The sequence below is a fragment of the Zonotrichia leucophrys genome, unplaced genomic scaffold (genome assembly GCF_028769735.1).
Source record: "Zonotrichia leucophrys gambelii isolate GWCS_2022_RI unplaced genomic scaffold, RI_Zleu_2.0 Scaffold_417_44678, whole genome shotgun sequence".
Classification (NCBI taxonomy): Eukaryota; Metazoa; Chordata; class Aves; order Passeriformes; family Passerellidae; genus Zonotrichia; species Zonotrichia leucophrys.
Window position 1 is genome coordinate 1,000 of NW_026992622.1, and position 13,679 is coordinate 14,678.

General features: G+C 57.1%; 2 protein-coding genes across 2 annotated transcripts; both read left to right on the forward strand.

Moving 5' to 3' along the window:
- The first annotated feature begins 2,629 nt into the window (after positions 1-2,629).
- Positions 2,630-5,093, forward strand: LOC135441678 (class II histocompatibility antigen, B-L beta chain-like). Its single transcript, XM_064701226.1, is given in 5 exon segments — positions 2,630-2,714; positions 3,178-3,228; positions 3,231-3,446; positions 4,081-4,365; positions 4,735-5,093. Coding segments are annotated over 5 exon segments (996 nt in total).
- A 2,792-nt stretch (positions 5,094-7,885) lies between these two features.
- On the forward strand, positions 7,886-13,387 carry LOC135441679 (zinc finger protein OZF-like). Its single transcript, XM_064701227.1, has 4 exons — positions 7,886-7,892; positions 10,168-10,283; positions 10,661-10,868; positions 11,496-13,387. The coding sequence occupies exons 1-4, from the start codon at positions 7,886-7,888 to the stop codon at positions 12,572-12,574; spliced, it is 1,410 nt and encodes a 469-aa protein (XP_064557297.1). The 3' UTR covers positions 12,575-13,387.
- Positions 13,388-13,679: the final 292 nt, after the last annotated feature.

Consider the following 13,679-nt stretch of genomic DNA (forward strand, 5'->3'; position numbering starts at 1 on the left):
GGGCCCAAACAAGAAGCAGCTGCTCCTCTGCTCTGCCTGCTCAGGGCAGCAGAATGAGCCCCCACGGCTGCCAGCACAGCAGAGCAGGAAGGGCACCGGGGCCTTCCACAGGCCCTGCCACGGCCTCTTTGGGACCAGTCCCGGTGCTGGGTGGCTGGCACACTCGCAGGGGCATGACACAGACACGGGACGTGTGGCCCAGAGCTCCAATGCTGCTCTGTCCCCTGGGCAGCGCTGGCAGCAGCAGCTGTGGAAGAGTCCCTGCCAAAGGAGATTTGCCATGCCCAAGGCCTGCCAATGCTGGTGCCTCTCTCCTGCCACAGAGACCTGTGGCCCCGGGGGACATCTCTGCCAGAGGACAGCCAAAGCCAGCGTGCCTTGGTGTCTATGTGATCTTTTCTGCAGGTGGCTGTTGGCAGGAGCACCTGGAGCAATTGGTGGCCACACTTGGTATCTGTCAGAAGGCAGAGGCTGTTGTCCCTTCCTGGAATGATTTTTGCTTGGAAGTGATTATCTGCAGCACAAAACCACCATCCACTATTGACTTTCACAGGACAATGACATTCTTACAGAGATACTGTCAAGTTGCCTTGTGTGCTTCTGGCTGTTTTTCTTGCTCTCTGGATGAAAACATCAGCCCAGCGTCTGATGGCCAATGCTGCGGGTGCTGCCCGTCTGGCTGTGGCCAGCAGCTCGTGCCCAAACACAAGCGGGTGCCTTCTGGGCAAGGGGATGGACTGACACGAGCAGCCATTTTCCCTGGTGTCACGGTTTGATGCTGGCACAATGCCAATGCCCCCCATGAAATTACATTCTCCCTGGTGTCTGCTGTGAGATGTGACCAGGAATAGAGCGAAGCAGGCTCCAGCTTCGGAATACAAAGAAAAACATCTTTATTAACTTACACTATATAAAAGAAACACACAGAAATAATGAAAACCTTCCAAACATTCCTCTCCCCCCCAGCCAAATTCCCAATACATCCCAGTAAGGCAAAACCTTGTACTCACAATTCAGTTGCCACCCCTCAGGTCACCAACTGTCAGTCCATCACCACCCCTCAGATAATCAACTCTCAGTTCATCAAGGAGAGAGGAGTCCCTCTTGTGCCACAGGCTTCCCCAGGAAACACAGTTGAAACCTCTTGTGTTTCCATGTCACACGTGGCACTGCCTGGAGATCATTTCCCATGGTGACATCTTCCTTCCATGCCCAGTGCTCTCACCACTATACATGGACCAGAGCTGCCTCTGGGGTTCCCCTTTTAAGGATGCTTTGCCCAGTTCCAAAAATGAACACAGTCTCTCACTTTTGGGACACCTGTCCCTCCCAAATTCACCCCCTGGGGCCGAGGGGTCTCAAGAACAAAGATCTTCTTCCTCACTGAAGGCAGAGGGCACCACCACCCTCCTCATCCATCTCTGTTCATGCCACTCCTTCACATCACATCCCTGCACTCTCTTGGCTCCAAGCCATTGCCTTTCCCTGAATGCAGTCTCTGTGTCACAGGAAAATGGTTCTGTCCATGCGTATGCAAGAAAAGTCCAGCCAAAGGCCACTCCATCATTTCCTCCCGCCTAGGATTCTTCTCAACTCTTCTGACATCTTTCTCTTGCACGGACTTTCATCACACTTGCCCATTTTCTCCTATTTCATCCCTATCTTCTCATTCAGCTCCAGGAGGATCAGCATTTGTAAGATTCCCATCATCCAAGGAAAGGGTTAAAATCTCGGGCTCTGCCTGCCCAGAACTCCCACGCTGGCCCTGCCGGGCACCTTCTCTCTGCACCCCTTCTCCTTCTCGGCTGTGCTGCCAGCACAAGATGGCAAATTTCAAGGTGGCACAGGCACAGACACCGGCTCTCTCTCTCTCTGTGGCCGCTGCCCGATGCCTCTCAGTGCTCCTCCACCCTTCCATCCTGCAGGGGCCTTCACCTCCCTTCTCTGTCCAAGGCCCGGCTCCCCTCACCCGGCCGCATGGCTTCCCCTCCCGCACCCAGCCCGCAGCCGGGCAGGGCAGCTCTGAACCTTTCACCCGCCGGAACCAAGAGAGCTTCCCCTGGGAGTTCTCTGCTTTTAACCCCCTGTGTGCTCAGAGGTGAATCCATGTCCTCAGGGGCCACACAAGGTGCCATTATTCAAACCTGAACCCTGATTGGTTGGACCACAGCATCCCAAAAATCTCACTTCCTTTTCAAACCAGGACAGCAGGACCAAGGGATCCGAACAGAAAATCCTGAACGAGTTCAGAAACCCAAAAACTGGGGTTAAATGTGAAATGAGCGGATCTGATTGGCTGGTCCAGCACAGCCCGCTCTTCTCTATCCCCTGCCCCACCTGCCCAGCGCCTCAAGGTTCCCCCTTCCCAAAAAAACCCCAGCCCGGGGCTGCAGCGTTCCGGAAAGGCCTCAGCCAGTGGCAGCTCAGGCAGGCGGCAGCTTAGCCAATGAGAGCTCGGAGCGTTGGATTGCCTCATCGGTTGCCGGGCAGAGCCCGTGGCCGATCGCTGCCCAGAAGCGGCGGCAGCCAATGAGAGCGCGCGGCGCTGCCGAGCCCGCCCTGCTCCGGACTGGCGCTCCCAGCGCAGCGCGGCTGCTTTGGGGCTGCTGCTCCCTGCCCGGCCTCGGCCATGGGGCGAGGGGCGGCAGCTGGGGCCCTGCTGGTGGCACTGGTGGTGTTGGGAGCCCCCCCGGCTGCGGGCGCGGAGCTCTCGGGTGAGCGGGGGGCGGGAGGCGCTGGGACAGGGGGGGAGAAGGGGGAAAAGGGGGCGAAGGGGGGAGCTCGGAATGGAGGGGGAGGAGGAGGGGACCCCCCAAAGGGAGAGCGGGAGGGGCTGAGGGGAGGGGAGCGAGGGGTGGGAGAGGGCGAAGAAGGGGGGAAAAGCGGAGAGGATGACCCCAAAACTGAGCCCTAGGGGGCCGGAGACTGGGGGATTTGTGGGGAAAATGGGGCCATAAAAGTGATTTGGGAGTGGCTGGATGTGGGAGGGGAGAGGATGTGGAAAGGGAAATGGGGGAAGGGCGGCAAAGAGGAAGCGGCAGCGCAGGCAGGAGGGTCCCGTGGCGGCCGTGGGGCACAGGGGGTGTTGAGTGGGGATCCGGGGTGGACCCGGAGCTCTGGGGGTGCTGGGGTAGGATGTTGAGGGGGCACCCCCTGATCTATGTTCTGCACTCACAGCGGTGTTCCAGGAGATATTTAAGGAGGAGTGTCACTACATTAACGGCACGGAGAGGTGAGGGTTCTGGGAAGGTTCCTCTAAAACCGGCAGCATTTCATGAAGTTCGAGAGCGACGTGGGGCACTTTGTGGGTGACCCCCCATATGGGGAGAAGGTTGCCAAGCTCATGAACAGCGACTCGGCTAAACTGGAGATGGCACGGGCTGAGATGGACAGGTTCTGCCGGCACACTTACGAGGCGCCCAATCCGTTCATCACGGAGCGCCGAGGTGAGCGCAGGGCAGAGTGTGTCCCCTCGGGCCCTGCCCTGCCAATGACCCTGGAGCACCTCAAAACATCCCCGGAAATCACTCAGGGCCCTCAGCCCACCTTGGACCCACCCCCGGGGTCTCCAGATCCTCACAGTTCCTCCCAGTCCATCCCAGTTCCTCCCAGTGCCCCTCGCGGGTCCGTTGCAGAGACGCTTAGAGCCTAAGATGCTCCACCAATGAGATCCCGTCTTTTTGATGACTCATCAGTTGCTAGGCAGATCCGCAGCGCCGATTGCCCCGCGCGGGACTCGGCCTCGCAGTGCCGCGCACTTCATTCCCAGTTCATCCCAGTGCCACCAAAATCACACCCACTGCCATCCCAGTCCCTCCAAGACCATGCCCAGTACCTCCCCAGTCTTTCCCTGTCCATTCCCCGTCTCTTTCCAGTTCATTCCCAGTTTACTCCCAGGCGTCCACCCTCTTTCCCAGTGCCCCCCATCCCCTCCCGCCACTCTCAGTGCCACTCAACTCCCTCCCAGTCCCTCCCAGTCCATGCCCAGTCGTTCTCCAGCCCACCCCAGCCTTCCCCTCTCTCCCAGTGCCCCCCAGCTGATCCCAGTGTGTCCCCGCTCTCTCTCTCTCTCCCCCCCAGTGCCCCCCAGCGTGTCCATCTCGCTGGTGCCCCCCTCGAGCTCCCAGCCCGGCCCCGGCCGCCTGCTCTGCTCCGTGATGGATTTCTACCCTGCTGCCATCCAGGTGAGGTGGTTCCAGGGCCAGCAGGAGCTCTCGGAGCACGTGGTGGCCACCGACGTGGTTCCCAACGGGGACTGGACCTACCAGCTGCTGGTGCTGCTGGAAACTCCCCCCCGGCGCGGGCTCAGCTACAGCTGCCAGGTGGAACGCGTCAGCCTGGAGCAGCCCCTGAGGCGGCACTGGGGTACGGGGGAGCCCCTGGGGGCGCTGGCAGAGCCACTGGGCTGTGCTGGGAGCCACTGGGAGGGAGCTGGAGAGAGCCGGGCTGGGACTGGGAGAGGGGCTGGGGGCTGGACAAGGGCTGGGCAGGGGTTTGGGGGATGCTGGGGAGGGTGGGTTGGGGTTGGGGGAGTGCTAGTGGGCACTGTGAGGGAGTTTGGGGGTGCTGGGTGTGACTGGGAGGAAGTTTGGGAGTGCTGGGTGCAAAGGCAGGGGGTTTGGAGGATGCTGGATGCGACTGGGAGGGACTGGAATGAGCCTGGAGGGGGCGCTGGGAGAGGCTCGGGGTGTCGGTGAGAGGTTTTGGGGGTGCTGAGCCCTGCGGACCCCCCAGAGATGCCGCCGGACGCCGCCCGCAGCAAGATATTGATGGGGATTGGGGGCTTCGTCTTCCTGGCGCTGGGGCTCGGCTTCTCCCTGCTCAAGAAGGTCAGGGCGGGTGCCGGGGGTGGCGTCCCTCCCATGGCGGAGCGTGTGCGCTCCCGCCGGGGCCCCCAGCCCGGTGTCACCCCCTTTTCTCTGCCCACAGAGCTCCTGAGCCGGCGGCGGCCGCAGCCCCTCCCCATGGGCTCGGGCCCGGCCGGGACCCCCCGCTCCGTCCCCGCTCCGCTGATTTTGGGGGGGGTCCCGTGTCCCCCCAGCCCCGCTGGCGCTCTGCCCCCGCCCAGTGCCTGCTCCCAGTGCTCCCAGTAAAGCTTCCCAGTTGGGCCCGGGGCCGTTTATTGGGGGCGATGGGGAGGGGTTTGGGGGGGGCGATGGGACGGATTTGGGCAAAGGGAGGGGGACAAAGGGTGGGGGCTGGGTCCGGGGGAGCGGGAGGAGGAAGAGGACGAAGGAGAAGGAGGAAGGAGGGGGGGACGTGAGAGAGAGATGAGGGGAAGGAGGCGGGAGGAGGACCGGGAGGAGCGATTGAACCGGGAGAGGAGAGGCGGGAGGAAGAGGAGGGGGAGATGATGAGAGGAGCAGAAACAAGAAAAGGAGCGGGGACCCCCCGGCCTTCATCGAGGTGTCCACGGGGGGCCAGGAAGATGTGGAACCCCCAGCCAGGAGTGTTCCCAACACGGGGGGCTCTGATCCTGAGGGTCACCCGGGATTATCCACCGCGGATCCTCCAACGGGACGTGGAGCTGGAGCGGGGCACGGAGCTCGTCCCGACCCGGGGCACTGCGGGATCCGCGGGCAGCAACACATGCTCCTCCTGCTCCATCCCTCCTCCTGCTATCCGGCTGTGCCCTCACGCAGCCCGGGGGGCCCTGAGGGCGCGGGGCGGGGCTGTGCCGTGTGCAGAGCCCGCCCCTGGCTGCGATTGGGCGATGGTGCCGTCAGTCGTGGTTGTGGCGCGCTGATTGGTGGGAGTGGGCTGAGGGCGGCCTTTGCTGGGCTGCGGCGCCATTGTCGTGTTTGCGGGGCCCGGGAGCGGCGGTAGCGGCCGGAGCGCGGTGGGAGCAGGTGGGAGCCGTGCTGGGTTGTGCTGGGGCTCGGGGCTGGCTGCGGGCCTCGGGGGCCGCAGGGGGCTCAGGCGGGTTCGTTGTGCCGTGTCCGGCCCGTGTTGCCGCTGGCGTGAGGGCGCTGCGGGAGCGGCTGCCCGCGGTCTCCTTGCGGCCGCTGCCTCGGCAGGAGCCGCTGCCGGAGCAGCGCTGGCTCGGCCCGGTTGCTGTGGCTGGGACAGAGGGGGCTGCCCCGTGCCCGGGGCTGTGCGGGGAAATTGCCGTGGCCGGAGGTTTCTGTGCGCAGAGGAGACAGAGGAGTCCTGTAAAAGTGACTTTATTGCTGAGCAGAGGGAGAGGCCGTGGGGCATTTGCCGTGCGCTTTCTGCCATTGTTGTAGTTCGCAGCCTCCTTTTTGTCCGCATTTTCCCGGCCTCATCTCCCTCTCCGTTTGCCCACTGGCTGAGGTGCTTGGAAGGTTCAGACCTCCCGATCCGCCAACTGCATGTCCTCGTTAATGTGCATCCCCACTTTTGTATAACAGCCGGTATTCACGGCTTAGTTAAGTCTTTGTTCTTCTGGAATTTCAGGAATTCAGCGGGACTTTGTGTGAGCAGCAGTCCTTTTAATTAGTAACATTTATTGAAGCTGGTGGTTTCGCCCAGTTACTTCCTTATCTACAAATCCTTGGTGACTCGGTCCCCTGCTGAATGAGCTGCACTCTCAAGGTGTGGAGCATGGTAAAAAGATGAGAGTTGCTGTAGCACATCAGAGGAGAAACAGCATTCGTTTAACCCATGGTCTCCGAGGGAGCCATAAAACCGTGTCCCATTCCCATTCTTTCTGCATTTGAATCCGTACATGAGCTGCTTAATTTTTCCGTTGTTTTTGGTTTGGGGTTTTTTTTCACCACTTTTCCTTTGTCATCTTTTTGCCAACAGCACTTTGAATCATTTAATTTTCCACAAACTCCTCCTTTTTCTGCTAACAGATGATCTGATCCCATCCCATGGTTAAGTGTTGTGTTCCTCATTTCAGTGGATTGGTCGGCAGGAAGGTCAGGAGCTGGAGCTGTCTGGTTGGTTATTATTGTGAGGACAGCTTGTAATCTAATGATGCCATTGAAATGAGAAATGGGTTCTGTGGCTCCTGATATGAATTGGTTTGGGTTCCCAGGGCCTGGTCCATGGTGTTGTAGGATTTGTTCTGCTGGCCGTTCATCTTTTCCCCGATTTTGGCCACTCTCTCCAGCCAGGGCTGCATCAGTTGACTGCTTTTGTCTAACTAAATCATCAAATCCTTGGATTCCCAACTGATTTCCCTGAATTTTTGGTAGCAAAAACCCCCACTGCTCTTTTATACCCTATATAACATAGACAGTGCCAGCACATGTTGGAGTGGGCAGAGGGATGATTCCCCCTAATTATTTATGGTGAAGTTTTCCCAACATTCTCCATGTGCTGTTTCCCTTTGCAGCTTCACCCGTTTGTGTTGCAGGGTCAGATATCCTCCCCCTGGGCTCTGCCTTGAGCTGTGCAAATTCCATCAGTGCCAGCAGGCAGAGCTTGGGGTGAGGGGCAGAGGGAATCAGCCCAATTCCTGTCCAGGCTTTGCCCAGCAGTGTTCATTTGCATTTCTAAAGCTCCTCTGGAGGCTGCCTGGAATGGAGCTTCTCTTCCAGGGCAGCCATCTGGTGAGTCACATGTGGCCCCCCAGAATCTGCTTTTTTTAAACAGGTATTACCTATTTATGTTCAAAGTATTACAGTTAAATCTCTTCGATTTTGCAAAATGCACCATAAAGGAGAACGTGGAAAAACCCAGACCAAAAGTTGATTCTTACACTTCTGTCCCAAACCTACCTGACAATATAAAGTGGGAATATTATGAAAAATTTTTCTCATGTTGTAATTTTGTCACCGAAACTGCAGGGAAAACAAAAACTCTCCAAGAATCTCTTTGGTGTTAGAGAGTCAAGGCATTCCTTGGTTCTGGCCAGGATGTACAACAGAAATCATTTCTTTCACAACTAGCCCGACTGTGCAGAGAAAATCATTCCATGGCGAGTGAGTTTTACTCGATTTTTCCTAAACTTTATGTGGTCCAAACCAATATAAATCCATTGCTTTAATGTTCATTGCTTCCAAGTTGTGTAAGTTTTTAGTATTTGGTTTCCTGTTGGACCCGGATTCCTTCCCCTCTGATGTGAATTCGGTCTCCTCACTCTTGGATTTCCTTCTCAGCCTTTTCCAGCCCAGGTGTCTCCAGCTCTGCCCAGGCAGTGCCTGGGGTAGCTGTTGGTAACTGTTTGCTGCTGGGCAATGTTGATGTTTTGTTGCTGGTCATTATCTCTGTGGGTGTCTTTTGTGCTGTTCCCAGTCTGTTGGGATGTTAAACTCATCTCCATTGAGTGGTGTAACATCCCTTAAATAAAACCTTTAAAATTCCTTTCCCCAAGGCAAAGACAAACCAAGTCTGAGCAGAGAAATAAGGTTTAAAAGAACCAAACTCGGTACATTTTGCAGCAGTGCAATGGCAGGCAGCCCAGAGTGTGGGTGTCAGTGAGCCCCAGAGTGGAATTGTGCCCTGGTGTTCCCCAGCAGCTGTGGCAGTGCAGGCCCAGGCAGCGCTGAAGCTGCAGCAGTGGCAGCAAGGCTTGGCCCCAGTGGCTGGAGATGGCAGAGGAGGGTGGGCAGGATTGCAGAGGATTCCAGGCGAGGATCTGTGGGCAGGCGCAGGGGCTTGGCCCGCTGTGGAGCCCTGGCTGCTGCTGCGTTGCCTTCAGGGCAGGCTCAGGGGCGGCCTCCCATCCTCCTGCTGCAGGCGGGAAGTGCAAATCTCCGGGACTTCAGAGCCCTCGAGGCCAGGCTGAGGGGTCCCCCCGTGTTGAGCTGTGCTGGCGGCTGTTTCTGGCCTCAGGGACACTTGGCATGGGCCCCTTGGCCACCAGTGGTGCTGCTTTGCACTCCTTAGGCAGGAGCCGATGTCCTGGCTGGGTGTTGGCAGCAGCAAAGTGCCAGGGCAGGCTGTGTGCCAGCCCAGCTTGCTGTGGGAGAATATGCCTTGATATCTGCTCCAGTGGTTGCTGAAGCAGTGAGAATTGCTTTTGCCCCCCTGTTAGGTGCCATGGTGTCAGCAGAAGATATTGAAGCCTTCCTGCTCAGGGCATTTCAGTGCCAGGCTCTCACAAGCACCCACAGCTGCGCGGGTTGAGCTGAGCATGGGGCGGTGACCTGCGCTGTGTCTGATTCTCCTTCCTTCCCTCCCATGGAACAGGGTGTTGCTTTTAGACACCAATTGTCCTGGTTGCTTCAGAGTGCCTTGGAGAGACTGTATATCTAATTTTTCCTCTTTCCCTGGGGCTGCCCACACTTCTGCGTTCACTTCAGCATAGGCCTGGCCAGACATTTGACACAGAGGTACAACAGAACCAGCCTCTGTATCCCTTTTTATAATATTAATTTGCGTTCCCCATTTAGCGATCAAATCCCTTCCCAGTAAATCATGATAACAATTAGGAGCAAATAAAAATTCATGCATTTCAAACCCATCACCCACATCTGCTAACAGTGGTTGAGTAAAACCACACATCTTTCCCACCAATGCCATGAATAATCAAAGACATTTTTGGCATTTTCCCCCTTTAGGTCTAAGATTCAGAGTTGATTGAGAGGCCCCTGTGTCCATCACGAAATGCCTCCTCTCAATGCAGACCCACCCTGAATATTCTCAAGGGCTCCAGTGTGGAGGGTCCCTGGTGTGATGGGAGCTGTGACAGCCCTGCCAATCCGTGTCAATCAAGGGGTGGACTTGCTGGTGCTGAGGGTGCTGCTGTCTGTGCTTGCAGTGTCCTTGTGCCCTGCAGCTGGAGCCCTGGTTCCTTGCCAGGGGCTGTTTGGGTGGGCTCTCCCCTGCCGAGGAGGGCAATGCCTCTGCCAGGTGCTTGTGGCCGAGCCGTGCCCTGGGTGCTGGGGCCCCCTTGGGCCCTGGGGTTGATCCCTCAGGGGCTGTAGGAACTGTGCCCTGGCCTTTGCCTTCAGCTTGGCCTTTTGCTGCTCCCTTCTTGCACTCACCTGCTGTGCCTTTGTGCCCAAGAGCTGCAGGGCCTTCTTGTGCCCCTCCTGCAGCCCCCTCAGTGCCTGTGGGTTCTCATCCTCTGACAGCTGCTGAGCTTTCTGCAAAATCTTTTGTATCTCCAGTAACCCTAACAAAATCCTTAAAAGATAATCTCCATGCTAAAATGTACATTCCACATTTCCCAGGTGTTCCTTGCTCCTCCTCCCTGTGCTCAGGGTGCCCTCCCCAGCCCGTAGCCCAGAGCCGCTCCCTGTCCTGCCGCAGTGTCCAAAGGCGCCCCCCGGCGGGCAGGGCCGGCAGCTGCACGGGGCCGGGCAGCGGCCGGGGCGTCCCGCAGCCTCCTGGGGGCCGGGGGCCGCTGCCAGCCCTTCCCGGGGCTGGTGGGGTCAGGCAGTGCCCGGCGCTGAGCCCCAGCTGCCCCACAGCCCCGGCCGAGCCCCGCAGCTCCCCACAGGCCCCCAGCCCGTGCTCCCGGTGCCGCAGCTCTGCGCCGGGTGCTGCCGCTGCCCCCCAGAGAGAAACCCCCTGAAACCCTGACCTCCTTGTTTTCCTGGCCGGGAAACCTGGGATACAAAAGATCTGGATCAGCTGACAAGTTTTGAGGCTAAGGCCCTGCTGGATAAACATCCCAATCCCTTCAGTATTTTTCTCTTCTTTCGCTTTTCCATCATCCTTTTCCTTCCCACATAGATTCCTGCTACAGCTTCTTGCCTTTACCATATTGCTCCACACTCCCCTTCACGCAATCCCTTTGCAGCACACCAACACCATCCATGCCCTGTTGTCCAAATGCGAGGGGGATTTGGGGAGGTGGGAGTGGGGCAGCGCCAAGGCCGGGCCCCCCCGCGCTGTCCTGGCGGGAGCGGCTGCAGTGGGGACCGAGTGCGGGCGGGAGCGGCCGAGAGCCCAGCGCTGCCCCAGCCCGACCTGCCCCAGCTCCATCCCTGCCCCTGCCGGGGGATGCTGTGGGTTTGGGGTGAAGAGGGAGCCGGCAGTGGGAGCTGGGCCTGGGGCAGGAGGAGAAGGGAAGGAGAAGCAGGGTTGAGGAACAAAAGGGTCAAACAATGCATGTGGGAGGAGAAGGTGGGATTGTGCAGGAGAAGGAGGAATAACAGGAGGAAGAGGAGTGAGGAAGAGTAGGGACGCAGGAGGAGGAACGGGAAGAGGAAGCAGGACAAGGTTCCACCTCTCCCTGTATCTGCAGCCTCTGACCCCAGCCCCAGGAGTGTTGCCCCCGCTCCACATGCAGCAAATTACCGGGGATTGGGATGCACTATTTTCCAGAGGGTGAATCTTGGTGTTTCTGAGCTTTATTGGGCTAATTGTTGGTGCTTTGTTTCTTTGTGGGGGCTGAATCTTTATATTTGGAGGGGGCTTTTGCTGAATCTTGATGTTTGGGAAGTTTTTGATCTGTGTCTTGATGTTTGGAGGAATTTTGTGCTGAATCATGGTGTTTTGGAGGTTCTTAGAGGCACAAGATGCCCAATGACTTAATGAGATGAACTTGGGCAAGGAGGAGCTCCCAGTCCAAGGCACTCTCATCTTGTTTTTTTCCCCATACCAGGATTTTTCATTCCTAGGGTGTATGTGAGTGGAGGAGGAGGAAAAGCCCTGGAGATTCCGCACGAGGAGGGGCTGCAAACCCAGCCCAGGAAGGTGTGGGGAGGAAGGAGCCTCCCTGAGCCAGAAAGGCAGCCGGAGATCCAGCCAGAGCTCAGAGCTGGTGGAGAAGCCCCATGGCAGGGAGAAGCCACACAAGTGCTTGGAATGTGGGAAGGGTTTTAGTCGGAGCTTGCACCTGATCCAGCACCAGGTGATCCACACTGGGGAACGGCCCTACGAGTGTGAGGAGTGTGGGAAGCGTTTCAGCTGGAGCTCCAGCCTGAGGAGGCACCAGGTGATCCACACTGGGAAGAGGCGCTTCGAGTGTGAGGAGTGTGGGAAGAGCTTCAGCTGGAGCTCCAGCCTGAGGCAACACCAGAGGATCCACAGTGGGGAAAAGCCCTTTGAGTGTGGGGAGTGTGGGACGAGCTTCAGCCAGAAGGGCCACCTGATGCAACACCAGAGGATCCACACAGGAGGAAAGCCCTATGAATGTGTGGAATGTGGGAAGAGCTTTAGATACAGCTCTGACCTGAGGAAACACGAGAGGATCCACACTGGGGAAAAGCCCTATGAGTGTGGGATGTGTGGGAAGAGCTTCAGCATCAAGTGCCAGCTGACAGAATACCAGAAGATCCACACTGGGGAAAAGCCCTACAAGTGTGGGGAATGTGGGAGGAGCTTCAGAGAAAGCTGGGCCCTGATTCGGCACCAGGTGATCCACACGGGGGAACGGCCCTACACCTGCTTGGAATGTGGGAAGAGCTATGGGTGGCACACTGACCTGAGAAAACACCAGCAGCATGTTCACTCTGGGGAGAAGCCCTACAAGTGTCCCCAGTGTGGGAAGAGGTTTCACAGGAGCTCCGATCTCCTCAAACATGAGCGGATTCACACCGATGAGAGGCCCTTCCGCTGCCCTGACTGTGGGAAGGGATTCAAGCTAAACTCCAAACTCGCCATCCACCGGCGCATCCACACCGGGGAGAGGCCCTACGAGTGTGGGGAGTGTGGGATGAGATTCTCATTGAGTTCAACTTTGACCCGACACCAACGGAGGCGCCACTAAGGGAAGCCTCGTGAGTGCCCCGAGTGTGGGAAGAGCTTTGTGTGCTGCTCCAGCTCCATCCCCCATGGGAGGATCCGTGTTGGATGATCCCCAGTGACCCCTGTTGGGCAGAGCCCTGGTGATCTGTGGTCCTGGTGATCCAAGTTGGAAGGCATCTGGCTGGGGGGCTCCACATCTTCCTGGTTCCCTGAGGGTACCTAGATAAACCCAGCGGCAGGAACATCCATTGGGACACAGACCTATAATGGGAATTCCATGGGGAAAGCAGATTTGTCAACTTTGAACCCCATAAAATCTTTTGCATTCAATTCTATCTTCCTGTGACATCAAGGAGTATTGAATGGTCTTGGAGGTATATTCTGGGTTGACTATGTGCTTGTATCCCCAGTCTGTTCTGTTTGTGCTGAATAAGAAGTTTTGCACCTTCAAGACTTGTCCTGAGAGTGAAAGGGGGAGAGAAGAAGCACGGAGTTTGTTTTCAGAAACCACACTCACTCCTCCACATTCGTGCTCCTGCACTGTGTTGTCTGCGGATGGACAGACAGCGGGACAGAGCTCTCCTTTCCTTTTAGTTAGTTTTATCTAGCTGAACCAAACAAGTTCTTTGGACTGTGGGGTTTTTTCCCTTTCTTTGGACCTGTTTAAACCTGCTCTGGCCTGAACACCAGAAGAGCACGGGCAGCTCACACCTGTGGCCCACCGGGCTGGGCCTGGCCTGGGACATTTCCAGCATCAGAGGCACTGATAAGAGGCTGAGTGAGCTGAGCCTACAGACCATGGAGGGACTTTGTGAGTTTGTGTCTCTTTTAGAGCGGCAAGAGGTTTTATTGTTTATATATTGTTATGTAATAAACAGTTTTCACTTTCAAGGAGGTATTTATTTTCCGAACCTTGGGGGGGGCATTGAATCTGCTGCTTAAGGACCTTGTGGTCTCTCCAAATTTGCCTGACCAGACAAAGTTTTTCAACTCATGATCCAATTTATTCTATTGCCCAAGGGTGTCTTCTGTAGCCAAATGGTGAAAAACTAGGGAAAAGACCAAGATTTTGAGACAGTGGGTAGAAACTCCACCAAAAAAGGTTCTTCCCTTCACCTAAGCAGTGG

Coding starts and splice junctions, on each gene's coding strand:
- LOC135441679 (XM_064701227.1), top strand. Junction 10,284..10,660: donor GCCAGCCCTTCCCGGGGCTG/GTGGGGTCAGGC, acceptor ATCCCTTTGCAG/CACACCAACACCATCCATGC. Junction 10,869..11,495: donor TGCCCCTGCCGGGGGATGCT/GTGGGTTTGGGG, acceptor GGTGTATGTGAG/TGGAGGAGGAGGAAAAGCCC.